Source organism: Atractosteus spatula, chromosome 6 (assembly GCF_055471065.1).
Source record: "Atractosteus spatula isolate fAtrSpa1 chromosome 6, fAtrSpa1.hap1, whole genome shotgun sequence".
NCBI lineage: Eukaryota > Metazoa > Chordata > Actinopteri > Semionotiformes > Lepisosteidae > Atractosteus > Atractosteus spatula.
This window is the reverse complement of record NC_142711.1, coordinates 49177428-49201768: the sequence shown is the minus strand read 5'-3', so window position 1 is coordinate 49201768 and position 24341 is coordinate 49177428. Positions and strand designations below refer to the sequence as shown.

General features: G+C 36.1%; 1 protein-coding gene across 1 annotated transcript; it reads left to right on the top strand.

Annotated features, from left to right (window-relative positions):
- The first annotated feature begins 3503 nt into the window (after positions 1-3503).
- On the top strand, positions 3504-23904 carry dipk1c (divergent protein kinase domain 1C). Its single transcript, XM_088919288.1, has 4 exons — positions 3504-3973; positions 13425-14120; positions 19889-20053; positions 22681-23904. Exons 1-4 carry the CDS (start codon positions 3788-3790, stop codon positions 22891-22893), a joined length of 1260 nt encoding a protein of 419 aa, XP_088775414.1. The 5' UTR covers positions 3504-3787; the 3' UTR covers positions 22894-23904.
- The last annotated feature ends 437 nt before the right edge of the window (positions 23905-24341 follow it).

Sequence of the window (24341 nt, the reverse complement as noted above, 5' to 3'; positions counted from 1 at the left end):
CTCAAAATCTAATATGATCTAATCTAGTATAATTAATCTGAGATAAGGACACAAAGTGAACCGGACAGTAAACACCTCTCCTGTATTTCTATAAAAGTTAGAAGTGCATTTAAGTTATTAAAGTTATGTATTTATTTAAAGTAAGTATTGCTGTTGATCTTAATCTTTTTTTAATTAACTTGTTAAAGTTTTATTTTTTATCAAGTGGAATTGGTCTAAATTATCTAAATGGAAACATTTAGATTTCCAGAAGGATACTGTTAAAATTACGCCCTTATGGTTAATTAACAAAGATAAAGCTGTGGGAAATTATGTTAACATGAATACAGATTTAGGATGGGTTAATTTCTAGAAAACAGAATACTGACAACGGGAAAGACCTTAGATTGGGCAGAGTGTACCGTATGTGATGAGTATTCATTCTTAAGTCCCAATTTGTGACATTAAGTCCAGTGCTCTTCCTGATTAAGATCAATTATCTAAAATACTGTAATCACTAAGTAAGGGAAACAAACACAACATATATGCTGTTTGGGACTGGGTATACATCAGGCAAATTAAATTTAATTTTGATAAGGGCAAAGTGCTACATTCCAGTTGCAAAAACACATACATTCTAAATAACAAATGAAAAACTTTGGCTGCTTCCTGTTATTGTAAAGAAGAATTTGCCAATCATTGGACTGTTCCCCCACTAATGGGGAATGTGTGCTGGGTTTAGACCATCATGATATGCAATAGTGTTACCCTGTTAAGGGCAGCTGCATCACACCATTTTCTAACCTGACCTCACCAGTTAAGTAAGGAGAGGTCTCATCAGTACTGGAATAGAAGATGTTCAAAGAAAACCAGGCTGCTACTGTTAATTGGTGTTAGTGGATCAGCTGGTGACACTGTGCTGTAGGAGGTGTTGTATTGTGGATGAGATATTAAATTGAGTTCCTGACTATTGAGTCATTAAAGCCCCCATAACACTATTTGTAAGACTAGGGGTATCCATTTCTATGTCTAAATTCCACTCTGAGGTTTCACAATTTGATCTACCCAAAGTTTGCCCTTAATTTAGCCAGCAAAACACTTCCTGGTCTCCTGTGTAGTGGTGATACTGGCACATAGTGACTGCTTCATCATCCAGACCATTGGCTTGTGGATAAAATGGAAACCTTCCCATATGTAATAGGCTTTGGGAAAGCACTATAGAAATTCAATTAATGATTCATATGCAAGTATTGTGATGTGATTATGTTGATTCATCATTATCCTACATTACATATAGTGTGTACCTTGATGATGTGGGTACACCATTTAAGTCATGCAATGCATGAGTAAAAATGTATTTAGAATGTTATGTGCAGTTTTTATCAATGTTTTCAGCAAAAATAAACTGCTGTCCAGGAAACAGTTAAAGGAGCAATCAAATGAATTGATGCCATACACAGAATAAAAGAAAATAACCTCCTTGAATTAAGGAGATTAGAAAGGGATTTGACTTTTCATTTTGACTCCATTCAGCTTTCCAATAAGCATGGCTTTTATTACAAAATAAAAGTTGAATCCCTCTATAACGATTAGACATATTTTTTTAATGCAAATGTGAAACAAAGAAATAGTTAAAATTCAAGATTAGTGTTGCTACAGGAAGTTATCATATATTTCTAACCGGGAGCTCAAGTCTTCTGCTGGTACACACTCTTTCAGGAGCCGTAGAAATTGGTCAACATGTAATTGACTCCAAATGTATTAGTGAAGTAAAATGAATAATGGTGATACTTGTACTAATTTGCTGGACCCTGAAAGATAATATAGGACTGAAACTGTTAAAAGAACAAGATATACATACAGCAATATGCAAAACTCCACAATCTTAAGAAATTGCATATTATACAGGGTCCTCTGTTATAAACACTTAGGAAGCTAAAATCCAGTTCTTTCCTCTGACGATTCAAGCCTGTTTTGAATATCAGGCCCATTGCAAAAAATTACACCATAAAGTAGTTTCCCACCCTTCGGCTTTTTTTGGTTTTAATCATTTTTTTTTCATGAGTCTAGTATACAAGTGAAGTACTGTAGCAGGATTTGTATCCCAAACATTCCACAAGCCCTCTTTCTGTCCTCTTTTTATCCTCCGAGTCTGGGCAAACCCTTCACAGTGCCTGAAACAGATTTATGGATAGACTTTTTGGTGGCCATTCAAGAACATTTAGCTTGTTGTCTTCGACCCTGTTTTCTAAATGCCCTTTCAGTTGCTTTAGAAGTTTAGAAGTATGTTTTACATTGACATCTTCTTGTACGTATGTATTTTAAATTCATACAGCTGGAAGTGCCCAAACGTTTCCACCTGGACATATTAACGTATTATATTTCAGTGCCTTAGAACTCGTAGTCACCAGTTGTTACAGAGGTACAGAACGAGCAGCCATCTGAGCTCACATCCAGAAAGAAAGCACACCCCTGAAGGTGAAGTAAAGAGGTTAACACCCCAGGCAAGGTGCCTCCCACAGAGATTCAGCTCATCTGGCCTGTTTCATTTTGATGTCATTTCATAGCTTGTGAATGGAAGCTTCCAGATTTTCAGTACATAAATCCATGTGACACCCCCAGATAAAATATCTGTAAACACCACTTGCACAGGGAAAAGGTTTAACAAGAAAAACTAAAACCAGCAGGAGATTTCTTTTCCAAGCTTTTATAAGAGGTTTCACTGCACCCCTGCCTGCAAGGTGAAGGCTTTTTCTGAAAAGCACTTTCTGATACCTCTTTACACTAAAAAGGTTATAAGACTTAAGAGTTTGTCTGACATCATAATCTAAAATGTTCCTAGACTACTGCTTTTTTATTTTTTTAAATCAGGATTTAAAATCAATCAATAACTGATACAGTTGAAGTTGCATTTGAAAATCATAGTTAATGGAGATATTATTTTATTACTTAAATGTCAGTACTCAACAAATACACTGTATTTTCTATAGTAAAAAAAAACAGAAGAACTCACTGCCTTGAAAAGAAAACTTATTCCTTCTGGCGGTCCGTGAGATTGATAATACTCAGACAAACTAAGTTTCATTCTATACAGTATATCAAGAATTATGAGTGCCATACCGCCTTCTAATCTTTAGATTTAAGTTATTTTGATGATTAAAAGCTAAAATATACTAGATACTTTGAATTCAACTACATGTGTGGGATAGTTTGCAATGTTTTGTGTGAAATTTATTTTATCATTTATTAAAGTGATTATAGTGTCAGGGAGGGAGCGTGCAAATCATTCAAATGAGGGAAGAAAATAATGTGTCCTTTGTGCTTTTATTCTTTTCTTATGCCCCCTCCCCTCAACCAAGTGACACAAAGCAAAGTCTGTGAACTTGCAAAAATAAAAAAAAAACTGCATGACTGTGTGAGGTGCTACTTAGAGACAAAGGGGCTGGTCAACAGAGGAGGCAGCTTGCAAAAGGAGGCGGAACTATGCGACTCCAGTATGAAAAAGGAGCTTTCAGTGTTCTGACTTAGAGCTCAGTACTTGTGAAAGCAAGCGCAGAGCACTGTAGCAGGAGAACTTCATTCAGAAGGAAAGTGCATGTCGAATCCTTCAAGGCGCACAGCATGCAAAGCCGACACGGAGAGAAAGAAACTGAGTGCGTTTCGGCTATTTCCAGAGCAAAGCAGGCACAGCAGCTCCTCATTGCTGAATGGCAGCTCTCCAAAATGACTGAGTTTGTTTCAGAAAGACATGCATTGTGCTGCTCTTGAATGGGTTGTCCATGCCAAGTGGATGTTCTGACTGCAGGCAATGCTAGTCTGGAGAAGTTGTGTTCTCAGGTGGCTGGGGGTGAGGATTTTCAGGAAAACCACCTTCTTGTTCGTACTCTTCTGGTTCGCCTTTTGGATTTTTGTCAATGGTTTAGTGTTCATGCACAGGACCATCTTCTCTGACTTCTGCACTGATGAGAAAAGTAAAAGGATTCTGGAGAGAGTGGTAGGAGTTTTACTTTTTTTCTGCAAACCAATAACCAATTCGCGGAAATTCGCTTTACTATGAGAGGCCAGTTAAAGGCAATAGTCCTCAGTATTGCCAGTTAAAATAAAATAGCCATGGCACATGTGATTTTTTTTTAGTTTTAGAATAGTCTTACAATTACTGATTATGGAGACTTCCTTTGAATGAAATACAGGCACGATGCTTAAACAAATAAAATGGGATAATTTTGCTTTGTGATAAATATGCTTTACACCATAGATTGTCATATCATCCAGTAACAGTTCGTGTGAAAAAGTGCTTCTTGTAGAACAGGTCAAAATCCAGTTTCTTCTCCTGTTTCTCTTCCATCTGTGGTAAATATTGTTCTGAAATCTGTAATCTAATCTATTGTATATGAGCACAGATCATCTACTACCATGATCACATTAAGAACAGGTTGTGTAATTCATCTTGTTTTTGTCTCTTATAATAAATGTGCACAGTGTATGTTAAACATACTTTAGTAGTTTCATGCAACTGCTTCACAGCCATTCACACCTTTATGAACAGAACAATGTTTTAACATTGTACCTGAATTCTATGATGAACAATGTGGACCAAGTAGCAACACAACATTATGGAATCATGCCTCATTAGGATTTCTTGTGGACAGAAACGTACAGCAACAATGAAATTTACAGGACGAAATGCAGGAAGGGCAGCACTGAGGAGAGTCATTAGCTTTGCTGTCTCACATAGCTGGGTCCCTTGGTTCAATTCCATTTTGAGGTGCTATCTGCATGGAGTCTGTATGTTCTCTTTATGTTCATATGGGCTTTTGTTGGGTGCTCCGACACAGATATATTGGTAGGTGAACTGCCTTCTGGGAAAATTGGCCCTGGTGTGAGTGTTTGCATGTTTGTGTTTGGGTCTCTTTGAGTGTGTGTGTTTGAAGCTGCCCTACAATGGACTGGTGTCCTGTCCAGGGTATACTCCACTTTGCACCCACTGCTTGCCAGGATAGGGAATATTGTTAATATTGTTACTTATAAACCTCTGAAAATAGACCAATCAGTTACTATACTAAAATTAAAGTAAACTACAGATGTGAGGGATCTATCACATTAATTTAATGAACATTTCTGTCTAAACAACAGTTTCTGTTAATAGTTTACAAACACAATGATCATTTACTATTGATAATTCGACACTTACAGTCCTGTGTGCAAGGTTTTTACACAAAATTACGCCTAAAGAAGCCCAGAAAACCTTATGAAGTGTAATGTCCGAAGTGTATTTTTAGTTTGTGCTTGACAAATATAAAAAATAAAGTATAAAGACTCCAGACTCCCGAAGTTACAAAATCAAACCACTTCATGAAGAACAATCATCAAAATAGACCTTAGAAGTACTGTAATAACAAGAAACTATTAAGACAAATCAAATTATTCCTTCAAATCATCAAATTAAAAAGTCTTTAAATAAAACTACATTTAGGGTCACATTGAAAGAATTGTGACTCTTTGCTACCCGTTATGCAAGACAAAGTAATTATATTTATAGTACAAAAAAGATCAGAGCAGAAATTGAATCTAAAAGTAAAAATTTCACCAGAAATTGCAGTTACAGCAAACAGTAAACAAAGTTAAGAAAATAATCATTTTTACTTAAACATTTTCCTCAAAAATCAGGTGTACTGTGTAGATTACAGTTAGAAACAGTGGATTAAACTCTTTATTGGAGCAGAAACAAAATATCCTTGCTAAATGACATTGCATTAATTACCTTGTTAGAATACAGCAAAAACGATAAAGAAGTTTTGCAAAAAGTTCAAATTTAAGAAAGGATGCAATGAAACTCCTTAATGAAAATGAAGAATGATACTTAATGGTAGCCTATCAAAGAAAAAGATAGGAGAGCAGCCAAGACCTTGTAATGAATTGAATGACAGCATCTTTTAGGAATGTATTGATAGGACGGTTAGAGAAATAGTCAGGTCATTCAGAAGCAGGGAGTCAACATGGGAATACGTCAGGGATCAATTACTAAGGTCAAAGAAAAAGGCAAACATATGATCAACAGAGCAGAACTACAGTATGTAAGACAATTAAAACTAATGTTCAGAGACTGTGTTGTACAAGTATCCAGTAATATATGTGAATGTCTTTTTCAAAACGGGGCTTTTGAAAGTTAGATCTCATTGCTTTTTTAGTTTTTGTAACTTACTGTATAATATTGTTTATAAGGCTTATGTAACCTTTTAAATTTATCAGATGTGATAGTTTCCCTGGAGAGATGATTCTGAATACAATAGTATCATATAATGTACAGCACAGTGGTGCAGTGGTTAGCATTGGTATCTCAAAGCGCTGGGGCCCTGGATTTAAGTCAGGACCTGGGGTGCTGTATGTATGGAGTTTGTATGTCATCCCCATGTTTCCTCCAGGTGCTTCTGTTTCCTCTCATAGTCCAAAGACATATTAGTGGCTTCTGGTAAAAGTTGGCCCTATTATCAGTGTGTGTGCATGCTTGCGTCTGTGTGTTCCCTGAGATGGACTGGTGTCCCATCCAGGGTGTATCCCGCCTTGAGTCCATTGCTTGCCAGGAAAGACTCCGGCTAACCCCCATCCCTGTCCTGAATAAAGTGGATAGAAAATGGATGGATGGATAGTATAACATAGCAATCAATGAAGTAACTCAACAGATATTCTGTGTGTCCAATATTTATATAAATAGGTACAGCTGGAACAATTTGTTTAGACAAGTGATGTGCTGATTGTCAAAAAATATCAAATATCATCACCACACAAATCCTCCTGTATGTCATCAGTCACAAACAAATTTGGATTCTGCAGTAACATAATCTCACCACATCTAATCCAAGTTTTGCAGCTGCTTAGAAGATTTATAAAGGGAAAAGAAATAAGCCAAACTCTTACGGCATATTTAGCAAAAGTATTTATTGCCCAAAATACTATTTTGCCATAATTTCACTAAGAGTTTATTGAAATACTTAGTAATTGTTTTTCTATTTTCCAATAAAACATGTCTTGACAATTGCATATGGGAGTTTCCTCTCTAATACTGTATACAAACATGCATTATGATTTCAATACAAAAACAAAGTGTCCAAGATACCCAGTGTCATAGACAGAAGCTTCTAAATAAAAAAGCAAATGGGCACAAGTAGCTGTTTCTCTCAGTTCAGGTTCTGAGGCCTTGTAAGCAAAAGGCTTATGTTGCTGCCTGATGTTGGCCTGAATTCCTGAATTCCTGAACGCAGTGACAAGGAATAGAATTATTCAGGATCCTCTTTTAGAAACCTTCATAGTGCTGCATGTGTTTTTGTTATCTAAACAGAAAGCAGAAAAATGTGAATACTTTGGCTTACTTTAAAATTTATATTTTCTTTAAAATTCAATTTTTCCAAGCACTATGTAGGTTCAGACAGATGGGTGTTTTTTTTCAGTTCCACCATAAATCCTGGCATACATACTGTATAAGAAATTCTCTTATTCAGAAGCATGTTATAAAAAAGAGAACATTGAAGCAACAGTACATTTACCAAAATGTTTTTTTCAATTTAAATTTAAATTTAATTTTTTCAATTTTTTTTAAATACCAGATCAGTCTTAACAATAACGTGGATAATTTATGTCAACCCAAGGTACCAAAAGATGTGAAAGCTGGGAGATAATATACTCAGAAGCAAAATCTAATACAACAGTTTTCTTTTTAAAAGTAGCAATGAAAATGAATACCATCTTCGGGTGTTTTATACTACAAGCAGAAATACAACTGATGTTTTTTTTGTTAAAAAAAGTAAAATAACTAGCCACCCCAAATAATTAATAGTGAACAAAAAATCTTTATATTAAATTACTATCACACCTTTTAAAAACAGGGATATATGAAATATGAAATATATACTCTGAAATGTGGTCAATTTAATGGCAATGGCTATGTAACTTGGAATTTAATTAAATGAATTGTATTATGCTGTTGGCAAATGAAGTTGGCTGCAATTGCTCCTCTGATAGATGAACAAATGAAAATTCAGACTCCCAAATACCTAAACTGGTAAAGAACATAATCCAACTCAAGGCTGAATACTATATCTTTGACACTAGCTGACTGTGACTGGTGGTCCCCTAAGAAAGGTGCAGAATCAGTAAAGCATTCACCAGGGTAAGGGGTTGACATTACTCCACCAACTTTAGGATTCATACAACTTCCTAGCCACCTGTAGACTTGCAGTGATCTAGCAATATGCCTCCGCGTGTTGCTCTCCAAACAGTAGTCCTCTGTGAAACTTCTAGCTTGTGAAAAGATGAATATTGAATAGGTGGGCTGGTCTTCGTGCCCTTAATCATTATCCCTGTACGGGACAGGAGGTGTTGCTGGAAGCAGAGACATAAACAAAACAACTGGTGATTCCAGATTGAGTCAGTAAAAGAACAACATGCACAGAAGCATTTCATGGGAAAATAACATGGAGAAGGATTCACATTTAATCGATCAATCTTTTCCTTCTATAGAGCTTTTCAATTAAGAGTATTCTGAAGACACTTAACATAAATTTTACACAGTACATATAAAAAAGACTGTAAACAGAAAAAATGCAAAAACAAATGTATAAACGTGCAATTAAAAAATAGATTAAGAGTTGGCAGACAGAGTTAATAGACAGAGTTGGAATTTCAAAGCAACAGAGGCTTCATATTTAATATTGTCAAAATTTTAATTTTTTTATTAAATCCCTGATAATGTAACATACTGTATTTGATAGCAAAGTGCTTAAAATTACTTTTTTTAATTTTTCTTTGAAATGCATCCTTTTGAGTTTTCAATTATTACACAGTTAACTGAAAAAATACTATTTACTGTTATTTGTATTGTCCAAATCACATTTTCGTTTCCTAACTGATTTTTAGTCAACATTTAACAATCATTTGTTTATTTGTCTTTAAGTTAAATGCCAGCTAATTTTGTTCTACAAGAAAACTAAATCCCTGTTTATTTTGTCTATAGTAACGTAAGAGTAATATTTTAACCTAGGCATTTTATTTTATGTACAATGTGTTTATTGGTTTTTCAGGAAAAACAAATATATTACATGGTACCATATACAATAATGAACAAAAATCATGGCACAAAGGACTTGGTACCTAAACTGTATAAATCCAGCAATAATATAAAAACAAGAAGAAAGGAGACTAACGTTTGGAGTTAATTTAAAGATAAAATCAATAACCGAGTCTGGAGGGAAATCAGGGAAATGGACTGGTCAAATTTCACATTTTAAGTATTTGTGTTTTTTATGGGTGAGATACCTAGGAACAGTTCTGCAGGTTTATGTAACACATATTTACAGTATAGAACAAAATGAAAAATTTCAGCCAAGGTTTTAGTACCTTCTTCAGAATACTGTACTGTGTTAAAATGGAAAAGCATATTATCATATACATATTGCCAGGTTCTTAACTAATTGAGGTTGGGCTGGGTGATCAGTTTTAATCAGACAGGAAAGCTAAGTTTGTACTGTACAGTATCTAAAACACTATTAACTTTTTAATTTCAAGGTGAAAGGTGGGATATACTGTTATGTGTGAAGAATTAAATAATGCTGTTTCTTATATTTTAAGCATTCAATCTTGGAATGCAGTAAAATGTTAGTTTTGGAAATAAAGTCTGGTGTCCTGCCCAGGAAGAGAGAAGTTATGTGCTCTCTGATCCAGCTTGTACCGTATGTTTTGAGGAAAATACTGATTGATTACCGTGACCCGCAAGAGAGGTGGCTTGGCGGCTTGGAGGTGACAGATGAATCGACAAATTAGCTGTAATATATATTATAGTATTACCTGGCACTCAAGAAAACAAGAAATACCATTAAAATAATTTTGCCCTAATCAATCCAGTAATCTTATTTCTTGAAGAATCCCAGAAAAACGCAGGATCATTTTCACATTTTCAGTTGTCATTTCATGTACTTGTAGCAACAAGTCAGTACTTTTGGACCCCAGAGTTAACTTTGTGAAGAATTTCAATTCAATGTCCCTTATAGTTTCTGCTATTGAAAATAATGAGTTCCTTTAACCTACCTGTATACAACATTTCTTTGAGACATTTGGCTTTGCTGGTTTTTAAAATCTTTCATGCATAACTCTCATCTCAGGAGTCTAAATAATATCTTACCAGTGCAAGGCATGTCATTTTAACATTAATTGATTAAATTTCTACACTCTCCACTTTCTAATCCAAGAACTCTATTGGTCATTTTAATTTGTCCCCACATTGTCTAGCTAATGACAAAGAAAGATCAAAACGGATACTTCAGTAATTACAGTGCCTCCCATTTGAACTAGTATACCTTAAAACTGATTTTCCACATCTTTGCCCTGTCCTAAATATTGCCATTCAGAATGAAACATGAATATTTCAATGTTTCAGTTTTTTTTAACAAGGCACTGCTGTTGGAGAGAATCATTGTAGATGTGATGCATTGAATGGTACTGGTTGTATTATAAACAGCTACTGTATGTTCTTCTTGGAATAAAGGCAAGAACACTGTAAAGTTCCCAGATTCCCAGAATTTCCAGATTATTAATGTTTGTCTAGGAAAAATGTCTAAGGTGCATTCTCTGAAATGGGCTTTTTTATTTCAACACGCTTCAACATATCTGGCATTGCTGAGGAAATTGAATACAGCCATTTTTTACTTTGTTGAATTCTTCACATACCACTACAGACCAGCACTGAAAGAGTCGTTCTGTAATAATCAAAAAGGACTCTAATAAAGAATCACAAGAAAACACTTGATTCCCGTAAGCAAGATTTAAAAAAAGAGAAAGTTTGACCATATGCATCATTAAATTCTAAATTAAGAGTGTTGGAATGGTTCAGCACACTAGAAAATAATTTTTTTATAGGATGTTCCTTGTTCATAATCAGCTATGTTCCAGTGTGAGTCAGGATTCATGCTAAAAATTCTATAAATCTATAAAAAAAATTGATATAAAAATTCTATAAATAAGAAGTTAAGAGGTCTGGGAGTTTGATGTTTGGAAGAAAAGTATTATTTTCAAGATTGCACAAAGGCAAGGCTTCAATTCTGTTGTAAACAAGTAAAAGAAAATTACTTTTGTAGAATTCATCTCATTTATCTCTTATTTTGAGAAAATTTAATTACAATGCGAATCTCCAAAAGCAAAAGTAAAGGTTTATTCTTTGCTGAAATAAGAAGAAAAGAAACACAACATTTCAGCTGTGGATTTACATACGTTCCGGTGCCTTATCAGCATTAATGACCTTTGGTTTCATTCATTTGACCATTCTTTCCATTTCCGTGTGAATCAACACTGAAGGCAGCTGCTTTAAAACACACCAGGAAATCCAAAACAAGTGTAACAAATCCCAAACTGGCAGAGGAACTACTTTTACACAGATGAGATGCTATTACACAGATGAGATGCTATTTCATGTCACCACAGTAATATTTAATAGCACGAGACAAAAAGAGGGAACAAATTCCTCTTATTCTTTGAATTTTTTTTCCCAGTATATTCATTACTTGATTGCAAAAGAACATTTAATCAGGCCAACAGGACACTTTTGGAGCTACAAGTGGTAAGAATGTATTACTTGTTTTGACTGAACCTACTGTACAATGTCTATGCCCTGATACAAATTTGTAACCAGAAATTCCTTCATTAACATCAAGGCTTGATTTCTGAAGCTCTTTACCCTGTGGACTCCTTAACGTGTGAACGTGTGAATCAATCTATAACTTTGAGTGGTTGCAATCAATGCAAACGACAAATGTGTATGAATTTGTATTGTGAATACACTTTCCCCTGCAGCGTAATAAGACAAGAAAGTTCAGATCAAAACAGCCATAATAAATCAGAATCAATAATATTGATCAAAGCCTTGCACAATTACAATGAGCTGCCAATATACAGAAATCATGTAACTGCAGCAAATGGCCACGAACGAAATGAAACTCAATCACATCTGTATGTAATAGTTTGGCTTTGTGCATCACTCTGGTAAACTATATAGAGTTGCAGTTCTCTGCAAGACCTACCATGTACCTTTCTTGGATTTCTTGAAATATTTTAGCCTGACAGGGCTAAACCAGTTTAATCATATTATTCAATGGCCATCTTCTGAATCAACAGTACAACATGAACAAGAGTACACAATTGTAAATTACAGAGGCGTGCACTTAAAACTTAGGAATGGAGAGACTTTGTCAGCTAGAAAAGCTGGAGAGCAGTAGTGGTGGGTGGCATTACTATTCAGACAACAGCCATAGTCAAGATTCTGGGAATCACACCTGATCCTTTTGAGCCTCATGTGAAAAATTTGATTAAGAATTATTTTTTCACCTTTGAAATATCTCATGCATTAAGCAATTTCTATCAATGTCCGATGCTGAGCACCTGATTCATGCATTTATAACATCAAGGCTTGATTTTTTCAACTCTTTGCCCTATGAGCTCCTTAACACTCTTCCAGGTAAGTCGGAATATGTCCAAAACTCTACAGCTGGACTTCTAACTCGTACCAGACCGTGGCAGCATATTAGTCCTACATTTAAGTCTCTACAGTGGTTGCCTATTAAGTCAAATATTCAAAATAAGATCTTGTAACTGAGTTTCGGGGTTTTAAATAATCTGTTTCCATCATATACAGTAGCATATTTCAGAAATCCCTCATGTTTACATGAAGCCTCCCTCCATTCAGTTAAGGTTGGTCCTTTGCTCAGTGAACCTGGGACTAAATCTCGGACGTTTGGTGACCATGCTTTTCTGTTTTCTGCTCTGTTCTTATGGAATGCACTTTCTCCAACTCTTTGAGAGAAAAATTATTTGCCTCTTTTCAAATCTAAACTTTAACTTTTATCTTTTTTAACTAGGGCCTATGTCTGACTGCCTCACAGTTTATCATGCGTGTTCTCTTTTTTTTTAATTGTATTTATTTCTCTTTTTCTTCTTTATCACCATGTACAGCATCTTTGGAAATTTGCTTTAGAAATGAAAAGTATATTTTATTACTTTACTTTCTTTGTCATTATTACTTTCTTTCTCAGCAAGGTTGTGCGAGTCTGTAACAAGCTACCCACCCCTTTTAGTTCAACAAATATCTGATGAGATACTTGGACCAATTTACTATTAACTACCAAACAGTCTAGATGGTCCAAATTGCATCCTCTTATTTGTAATCTTCCTTAGGTTCGGATGGTCAAAGGGAATGTTGAATCTTCTCCTGATTCCCTTATTTGTGCTCATTTTAATTCAAAAGAGACCTATACAGAAGACCAAAGTATTGCAGAATTTAGGTAATTGAGAATTGTCCTATCAAAATTATGTTCAAATCGCATTCGCCCAAACAATTTTGACTGAAAGTGGTCACAACTGTATTTGGTGTCAACATTCATCATTGTCGCCTTTTGTTTTTATTTTAGTGTGATCAATACAAGGAGGGAATTCTCACTGGGGACCTGTGTGAAGATCTGTGTGAGAGCCAGAAAGTGGAGTACAAGAGGTGTCTTTATTATGAAAATGGTAAAAAGGTTATTGAGGCAGACTGGCGTGGGCTTCCCATCATCCTCAAATCCAAGCTGGAAAACTTCTCTGCCTATGAGACCTTTGGCCTACTGGATTATCAGGAAATGCACGAAATCTCCACAATGGATATTGTGTTTTACACTGCGATGGAGATTAAAAGTTCTTTAGGCCTTGAACTGAAAAATACCACTGTGCCCAAGCTGTGGACCAAACATCTCGAAGAAAGAGTAGAACCCTACTCCAAGGCTGAGCTCGCCTCTATGTGGTCACTGCTCCAGCAGGAAGAGTACACATTTTTCAAAATCTTACAGGACCTGAGCAAACATGTGGTCAAAGTCCTTGGCTCCTGTGGACACTTCTACGCTGTGGAGCACCTCATAGCTGGGCACACGTGGAACCAGAACCTCTTCTGTCTTGAAGAACTGCTTGACTCATCAAGGGTGACACAAAAGAGGAGAGCTTTAAGAGAGGCCATCCATAAAATTGCACTCAGTTTCTTAGACATGGTCTCCCACTTCGAAAACGATTTCTCTTACAAGCTTCACCTCTGTGACGTAAAGCCAGAAAATTTTGCTATTAGAAAAGACCTTACGGTAAGTGTAATCAGAGGAGCTGCACCGCTCTGTTTAACCCTTCAAACCCTTGTGAAAGGAATACAGTAATATGGAACCTTCTTGTTTTGCAATTCCCGCAATTAAGTGCTGCTAATCTTCTAAGCTTCTTATTCCAGCATTAAAAGTTCTCTTTTTGTCCTGACAAAAATAACTCCAAAAAATATAGCAGCCCACTTATTATCTTGGCCTCCAAAAAAAAAACTTTTTCCAGCTTTGTTTATAATTTAAGTCAATAAGGGATCTTGCTTGCAGGTATCACAATCTTGTTAGGGGACCTTGAGGTGTTTATGTTTGTCTGCCTTCTCAGTTCTCACAAACCTAACTGACTACTCGCATTTCTAGTAAACAAACCATATAAATAGCGATATTATTTAATCATATATATTTGCGTGTGCATAAATGAGCATCTCTATTATGGAAAGGTGGTACAAGATGGTTCGTAGTCATTTGCCCTCCACCAGTGCACACCTCTTTCCCTTTCTTTGCACACCTGGCATGTGAGGGGGTGTCATGAAACTAAAGCCTCTTTTCTTTGTCTGTAGTCATTAGCTTTAAATTGAACATGATTTAAATTATTTATCATTATTAAAAATATTACATTATTAATTACTTTTATCAAGGGCGCAACATTATGGGAGGCACAACAAATTTCTCTTACACTCAAATTTCTTTAACTAAACATAGTTATCATTGGAGCTGCCATAAGTGCCATATAAAAAAAGTATATAATTAAAATTCTCAAAACTGACACACCGGGATAAGGTAAACCTAGTTCCCTGTTTTTCAGCTTTTCTTTTTTTGCTTCATTTCACTCTCAGGCTTTCAATGTCCTCCCAGTTACATTGATCCTGTAATGTCCTTGCCTGGAGCTGAAAACATTAGGAGTTGCAACTTCTCAATTAATTTGCTATTCAGCTAAACTCTTCATTATTTGATCTGCATATGGAAAGAGAGAGGATGAATTTAAATTAAATTGTCAAGAAGTACAAAAAGTATAAACTGTTTACTACTATTTGTATATTGCTATTTACATTTTACAGTTACAAGAGCACAGATGGCTTTACAAACTCAGATGAAATCTGTTCTAAATGTATAATATCTTGATGATTTTCACTCTGCTATCACTTCATTTTGGTTAATCACTAGGTTTTACAGTACCATTTAGTTGGCTGTACATATTAAAAATATTATCACCTGTAGCAATATGATACAATTAAACCACCCTAACTAGCACTAACTATTGAAATTAATATATTCAAAACTGTTTCTCTTGTCTGCTTTTGTTCTGTTTTCTTTTTAAAGCTCTTTAATTCTACTTGATTCTAATTATTAAATTAGAATTCTAATAATTATTATTTTATTATTTTATCTAATCTAATTATTTTACTTCTGTATACACCAGTTTACCAAATTCATGTGTCCATTGAATACTTGAAACTGCATCTACAAGTCAAATCAGATCCATCTAACATATTCATTTAATTAAAGTTACTGTAAATTAACTTGATATTCAATGCCATTTTTGGAACCTTGGATCAGATTTAAAAAGTCAAAAAGACATAGTAGTGCAGGCAGTTGCAGTATGTGATTCAATAATAGACTTCCGGAGCCATTCAAAGACACTTCACCTGTGAACAATGTGAGCTACTTGAGCAGATTGAGACCAAAATGGGCTCCCCTGGGCTTGTGATCTGGCTTGCTGATCTGCTCAACAATACACATTTAACAGTATTGGAAAGACTACTAAGAATGCTCTTTTCACAAGACAGTCTACAAGTCACTGTAAGAGGGGGAGGGAGACTTCAACCATAGAGGAAGAGGTAGCCATAGGCCATAATTGCATGGAAGGGTATGCACCTCCTAACAGAAGCCGTATGTCCAGAAGTTTCTGTATTCAACCTTGTCCAGGATTTACTGGAGTCAAGTCTGAGATCTCTGATAACTGGGAGAAAAATGAGACAATTGAGAGGCCCAGGGACATGTGGAAACCTAATTCCACTGGTAAAAGGCAGGGAGTGATTGTAGGGGTCCAGACAGATGTGAAGGCCAGACAGTGCCCAAGTTCAAAGGAGTCTTGTATGATCTTTTGCCTGCATTCAGTCCTGGTTTTAGACTTTCCTGAGAGAGTGCACAGGCTTCTGGCGAGAGCTGGGGTGGACTCAGCCACAATGGTCCATTTTTGGAATAAATTGTGTCCTGGAAATAAACCTCTCAAGGAAGCCACGAGAGAGAGTTCTCACCTGAGTAAGGTCTTTATTTCAATATTGCAATATTGGGAGCCCTGCTGTCACTCTGCAGAGTGCATCAGAGACTCAACTTGCTAAAGGCAGCACAGGCTTTTTATAAAGATGTTGTAATGCAGTGGAAAGTACAGAACTTTGTCCCTTCTAATACTTCTCCTTTCCTTAGGACAAAACAGATTACATCATAGAAACGAAAGAAGAAGCGCCAATATATATTTTGCAAAGCTTAGCAGTTACCCTCGGCTAATTTAGTAATCTAGACAGTACGTACTGTGTTTACAAACTGTCTTCTAAAAATCTGCACGTAGCACAGCAGTTACATCCTTGTTATATATTTTCCTAAAGCTCTTTACATTTTAACAATCAATTTACTTATTAGATTTCCATTTCAATTGCTTAGAAAAAGGTAAGATGACAAGTCTGCAAATACAAAGCTTTAGATTGTAAACCTCAGAGCAGAATTCTCAAGAACCAAGAGCAATCGCACATGGCTGAAAGATTGCTAGAGAGAAGACAGCTTTCATTTTATTGTACCTATTGAAGATACGTCTTGACCAAATGGGACCTGTACAAGTGGAATGCAGTGCACCGGAGGGAGAGCGATTTATTGGAGTAGCGTCTGCATAGAGTACTTGAGGAGCTTTAAATTATGGGGCTGAGAAGCACAGAACTTAGAACAGGCCAAATCTGTTGGGATCAAGAAAACCAACACTACAACACTGAGAATGTTTAAAACAAATAACCTATCAATTAAGTAATTTCTTACATTTTTATGCCTTAGGCTTAGAAGTGTAAGGAATAAAATGCAATAATTCCAGGTTGTGACACTGTGATAACTAAAACATAGCTAGAGGAAATTGAGAATGATACATTTAAAAGTAATTGATATTCTGTAGAAAGACGGGCTAGACAGAATGGCTGGTGGGGAAGAGTACTGTACTGTATCACAAAATAACTCTGAAGTTAGGGAATAGAAGCAGAAGGGTACAATAGTTTGAAATCTTTATGGAATACACTGGAGTTTTAGCAGAGAATGCTCTTTTTACTATCTGTGTACTCTCATTGTTTACCGGCCAATATTGAATGAGTCAGGCGGGGCATTAAGTAGGCATGTCATATTATATAGAGGTATAACTAGTATATACCAAGCACATTGCAATATTCATTACCATAACTCATAGTGACTGTATGCTCCTTAAAGATAACCATTAACCTGAAATTTGGTATGGATATCTGTCATAAACACTCCAATGGGGTTGCTTGTCCAAGGCTCACTTGACGCTACCAGTCTGGGCTTCTTTCATGAGCTGAACTGAAAATGACAGAGTGAATTACATGGTCATCACTTTACCACCAGGGTTTTATTTTGGATTTAAGAAAGAAAGATGAATGCAATACAGAATAAAACAAACTCTGGGTTTGTCATTTAATTTTGATCCCCATCATTTTGTCCTTTGGTAAAGAAGCTAGACACAAGATGAACTTATTTTGGTACATTCAATAAACTTTGTAAACAATCAGAATACTGTTTTAATCAACACAATACTGCTTTGAGGTTTCAGTTTTTGTATTTGTGCCACACACCATACTTTCATGTGCTCATAAAAGCTCTCTGTGCCTAAGCCATATTGTTTATTTCTGTATTCAGGCTTATTCAGGCTTATTCAGAAAAACAAAAATCCTCCAGGGTATGGGCTGTCTGGAATGTCTTTGCTGCAATATTTTTTCCAAGTAAGCTGGATATATTGTGCGCGGATTCCATCTGCCCAATAACTCTGAAGTATATTAATATCCATTCAAATATTACACAGCCTAAGGCCCTTAAATTAATTGAAAAGGACAATGTGAATTGCAATTATTTAAAAGCTAATGAGAGGTGTGGTCTACGAAGTTATAAAAGGAAAGCATTAAATCAAATTTAAGGCATTTGGAGTTATTTATATATCCTTTAAAACATAATCATCATGAATGTGTACCTAATTTGAACACTAACACTAATCTTTTTAAAACTTTAAGTATGTTCCTTCGTAATTGACTGTTTTGTTGAACTATTATACTTTTGACATATTCACTTTAAATTACTAATTGTAATTTTACAGCAGCCACCTTACAATAATGTTCATCTAGGAATGATATACATGGCAGAAAATACTAGAAATAAACAGGGATCGCTTTTTTTCTTTTCTGCGTCATAACCACTGCACACAACTACAGCTGAGTGAACCGACAAACAGCTGTTAGATTGCTGTTGCATTTACCTTTCATTTTCAAAATCCATCCATAATCACTTTAGGCAGCATGATGTTGCAGTGAGCCTGACCCTAACCTGTCAGACAGGGCACAAGAGAAGATTCTCCAATGCCAGTCCACATGCACAAGCCTTCACACACATACACACAGAGGATAGTCTAGAGATGCCAATTAGCCAAGAATTTCTTTGTACTGTCAGAAGAAACCAAAGTACCCAAAAAAGACTCTGTTTAAATCCCGCAAATCAAAAATCCCGGAAATGAGAGGAGGCCAGCTGGTCCTTTGTGCTCAGTTGGTTTTTATTTTTCTGTAGTCACAAAGCCAGTGACTGGAAACAACACCTGAAGTTAGAATTCCCCTAGAACCCCTAACTAAGAAGGGGATAATCAAATCTAAAATGGCATGTTTTGGGGGAGGTGGGAGGAAACAAGAGAACATGAGAAACAACCATGAGAATACAAGCAGACACCACACTGGGTCAGATGTCCCAGTATGGAATTAAATCCAGAACTCTGGACCTGTGAGGTAGGAATGCCAACCACTGTGCCACTGGCGTGATGTTCAGAGCATAGGTCATTATAGAACTGTGTGAGCTCATTATCATTCAAACTATCCACACTGTCAATCTAAAATAAATATCTTTTCAATGAAGTCACCTAAACCAGTAAGAATGTCTTCTACTGTATGAGTACTGGTATTAGTTCTGACACCAGCCAAACAAAGAGTCCTTAACATGCTCAAAAGCATATGGAGATTCAAAAATGTTTGTGATTTTTTATGTGTTCCTTTAGCATCCAGAAATACTTCCGTGACACTTCTGACATAAAAATATGAAATAATGTCAACAGTTCTATTGTCTCAATGCTTGGAGACATTTACAATAACAAATGCTATGAATCTGCTGCTAGACCATATGGACCATAGCCACAAAGAATAGATCAGTTTAATGTGCTTAAAAATATTTTTACAATTTCTACAGTAATATATGTTATTCTGTAATAGACATGGTTATCTAATCAAACATTAGTCACATGCAAAAAGCTGTCCTGAATTCCTGAGAAATGACATAATTCATAGAAGAAGATAAATTCCATACTGATAACCATGAAAAGTCAGTTTCAACATTTGCAAGAAAGAATCTTTTTCAACTGAAGACAAAATAGATGTATTCATTGCTTTAATAGTTTGTGTGCCGTCTGCTTTAATCGGTCTTTCTTCATTTGATAATAGTCAGTGTTTGTTTGTGTCTTGCAGGTTGTTGCAATTGATGTGGACATGGCATTCTTTGAGCCCAAAATGCAGGACATACTTGAACAGAACTGCACAAATGATGAAGACTGCAACTTCTTTGACTGCTTCTCAAAGTGTGACATGAAGAAAAATAAGTGTGGTTCAAAACGTACCAATAGCAATCTGCAGGTAAGGAGCTATTTTGGCAGAAAAGATATAAAGCAAACTGTAGAATTATAGGTGGCCACAAAAAATAATATCACAGTTTATATCTGGGTTTGTTGTGCTGTTTTTTGTATCTTTGCAGTTTTTCTTGGTCAGGAAGTTTTTAAAAGCTGAATTTTAAAAATAAATCCATCTGTATTTCAAGTAGAATAGCCATAAAACACATGAGTCTATTTCTCAAGTGTCATATGATTATTGCTGTTCTATTCTACTATTACTATTTATCTACTATTGCTATTCCACTTGAAATAGTAAAAACACATGAATCCACTGTTTGAGTCTAAGCTGGTGTTAACTACCCTTTAGTTCTCTATCTTCCTTAAAAAATATCGTTTGAGCCTTCTGAGTGGCTCAACAAGTCAAGAGGCTTGCCCAAACATGGGTTGGGCCCTCAACTCAGTGATAAAGGGTTCAAATGCTTGAGCATGGATCATGTAACTAGCAGACTGTGGCGAGAATTCTTCAAGTGTCAGTGTGGTGCTCAATTGGCCACCAAGGATAGGGTGGGATTATTTGACAGGGCTCTCTTGCTTCTTCTCTCTAGCTTCCACTGCCTTCTCGAGAGTACTTAAAGTTATGTTGTTGAGATAAAGCACATCACCTCCAAACAGCTCTTCAACCTTCGGTATAGGGCTGTGTTTTCCATGATATTGTAAAAGTGAAATGGCTCAAAGTTGGGTGGGCCAAAGGAGTTTGCCTACACTTCCTCCTTCTCCTAATTATGGGATCATATATATATATATATTATATTGTAACGCGTACGGCCGACAGGCACTGTGTAAGAGCCGGCTTACCAGAGCGGTGACGTCACCGCCCTTCCCTGTAATAGCAGGACCACAGCCGCTAGGCTGGGGGGAGATCTCTCTTTAGCTCACCAAGCTGGGTCCCTGTTGAGTGACACCAGAGACCTGGGTTCATGTCCCCGACGGTGTGGGGCCGACCTGTGTAGGCAGCAGGCGAGGGCACCCACCTCAACCCTGTTGCGTTACAATATATTATATATTAAATATATTATATATTAAAATATATACTGCATCTATATTAGTTATTCCTGAGTGGTTTAATTAGTAAGAGCACTTCCTTGAAGTCAAATGTCGAGTCTGGGGCTATTATTCATTAGCTATAGTCATTAGCCAACCAAGACAGTGCGTAATTGTGTCAGAAAAGCACCAAATGGGTTGGGTAGACTTGGGCAGACTTGTCCAACAGGGACACATATGTCTAGGTGGGTCAGCCTGCAGTATTGTAAGTGAAAGAAACCTTAATTATTACTTATTACATTGTTACTGTAGGTGTTTCAGAACATCAAATGACTATATTTGTGATGGTTCATGGTAGTAAGCTGAGTTGATAATCAACTGGTGATTACAAATGGGGAGAGTATAAAACAGACATTAAGCATGTCTGATTGGTTTCTACTTAGTTCCACATTTAGACTTCTGGGGTTACATTCATAGTTCTACAGATGCCATACTGAGCAAGACACTTTCAACATTAAAGGTTTTAACTTTTTGTGTTAAATATTCAATTGTTCAGATAATTCTTGTAGTCAGGTGTTGTAATGACTTTGTAAACCATGCAAGAAGTTGTATGTATTAAAGGAAAACAAAACAAATCTGAATATATTTAATAATGGTATCTGTATTAACAATAACATATGAGCCAGAGGCTTTTATCAATAAAGTACTTTTATCATTGTAAAATACAAAGCTAATTTGTTATGTTCTCTGTATTTATTTGTCACTTTTTCACCTGATTATTGTCAACTTTGTCCCTTTTGTTTTTCTTCTTTGTTATGCATTCCAGTGTAGGAAATGCATCTCCTGGAACTGGGTCAAATTGTCTTGTTTTGCTTGACACAGCTTTGTGCAGCTGTTAGATATAGGTCTGTGTGGAAACTAGTTGTGAACTCATTGCACAGCTGTAGGACAAAACCAGGATGTGTATTAAGGGGGTGGGATTTCTGCCTTTTGGCTAACAGTTCTACCTTGTAGGGGAATTCTGATTTAGGGGCATGTAATCATAATCTTGTTGTTCCCAATAAAAATAATCATCATCATCATCATCATCATCTTAAAAATTATCTATTATTTATAATGTGCCTTTCTAAATTAAAAGACACTCTGCATAGTGATAAAGTAAATGACAAAAAAGTACAATAGAAAGTAAACAAGAGCATACAGGTTTATACAGATAGAATGCAGGGCAATAAGACATAGGCCCTGGTAAAAACCTGAGTTTTGAGTGTTGATTTGAGAATTTGTCTCCCATAGAATCTGAGGAAGGGCGTTCTATAGCAATGGAGCAGCGACAGAAAAGGCACGGTCTCGAAAAGTCTGGGATTTAGTCTTGGGTACAGTGAGCAAAGGACCAGCCTCAACTAAACAGAGCCTCCTGGAGGGAGTGTAAACATTGAGGAGCTTAGAGATGTATGATGGAGCCAGATTATTTAGAGCCTTGAAAGTCAGTAACAAGATCTTTATATTGAAGAGGTGACTTCATAGGTATCCTTTGTGGCCAAGATCCCGCATGCTGTAGCTTCCATCAAGCCATGTACAAGTCTCTGAACTGACAGGTACTTGTTTCTGCAGGTGATCTGTGACAAAATCTTCAGGCACTGGTTCTCCCCCAGCCTCATATCCCCCAAAGACAACCAGCCTTTGCAGGTTCAGCTGCAACAGGCCGTGCAGAGGTGTGCAGAGCCAGCAGTGGAAGACCCAGCCGAAAGGAAAGCTCTTCAGCAGCGCCTGCTTTCCCAGCTGTACCAGCTGCTGCAGGACAGCAAGGGACAGTTAAATGAATGATCAAGATGAAAACACCCTATGCGTAAAACCATAAATGTTTTCCAGATGTGTACTGCACAGTTTTTCAGCGTTACATTTTTTTTAGTGACATCCATCACGGAAAGTGATAGATTCCTCTTTTAAACGCTTTGTAACAGTATTTTTTATACTGATGAAGAAAATGATGTCGAAGCTTCGACATCATTTTTTTTTGTAAAATGCCACTGGGAAGGGTGTGAAAAATGTGCTTTATTACAATAATTGTGTTAAGAAAAAGCAAGCACCGGTTAGGAAGTGGACTAGTATTTGAAGTGCAGTTTGGATACAAACATTTAAATAACGAGATCCAGGTATTATCAGGGAGAGCTGATGAGTTTTCAAAGAAATTTCAGCTAGGTGTGTATAGAAATGTGTTTTTGTTTTTCTTTTGTAAGACATTTTATGCAGTCATGAAGAAATTCCTTCTTTTCATTTCAATTCAAGTTGGCAGCATAGTTAAGATTTCCATTTGGAATTGGTATTTTTGCAGCTTCACCATAGTTTTGCTGTCCAATTACTTTCTTTGAACATTATTTTGGAATACTTTGGAACATATAGTTATCCTCAAGTAAGGCAGGAAAGCCAAATGGTGGTGTATTTTACAGTACTTTTCACTGTGCAATTAATGTTTGCTGGCTCCTTTTTGTTATTGTTACTGTTTGTATAATAGCAAAATTTAAGAAGCATTTTAGTGAAATAAGATGAGGAACACAGATTGTTTTCATTACTGAAGTTAAAAAACATAAACCCACAAACTGTCAGTGATTTTTTTTTTAAATCATGGCTTTTATTTGCTTTGGAACAGAAACAAAAACAGTGATGCAAAACACTGTGAAACGCATAGCACCTTTATTTACATTTTTGTGTGATTTGTCTGTATAAAGTGCTTGTAATAAAGTTTTCATTGGCCCAATATATACAGGGCATTACAATGCACTCAATAACTTCTGAAGTGTTTCAACATTTTATAAGAAATAAAATTGTATTGGACAATATCTTCCTGGGGTACATTTTTATCTATCACTGAAAGTCTGACACAGGCATCGTCTTACTCTTGAATAATGTGGTGTTTTGTGGTAGAAAGAGAAAGTGCTGAGAGAGCTGTTATTGTTAACATAACATAACATAAATAACAACTGTTTTTACTGAAGAAACCCCACAAGTTAATGTGTTACTGAATGGGTTACTGCGGTATTTCTCGTGGCAACCACTAATCTTGATCTCACCTATAAATTATAACTGCCCAAATGAAAATGCAGTTTCATCCTCTTCAGAAAGCTTTCCATGTTTAATAGTCTGTGAGAAAAACTTAATTCACCTCATCAAGTGATTAAAATGTTATGCAAGAGCAAAGGAAGAACGCCTATTAAAATCTATTTCTCATTACTGAGTGAAAGGTTAATGTATTGCCGTTTCATGATTGTTTCATT

Bases quoted from the DNA above. Each gene is read 5' to 3' on its own strand.
- dipk1c (XM_088919288.1), top strand. From the start codon at position 3,788: ATGCTAGTCTGGAGAAGTTGTGTTCTCAGGTGGCTGGGGGTGAGGATT. The intron at 14,121-19,888 runs GTAAGTGTAATC...TGTGTCTTGCAG, and splicing joins CTATTAGAAAAGACCTTACG to GTTGTTGCAATTGATGTGGA. The intron at 20,054-22,680 runs GTAAGGAGCTAT...TTGTTTCTGCAG, and splicing joins GTACCAATAGCAATCTGCAG to GTGATCTGTGACAAAATCTT.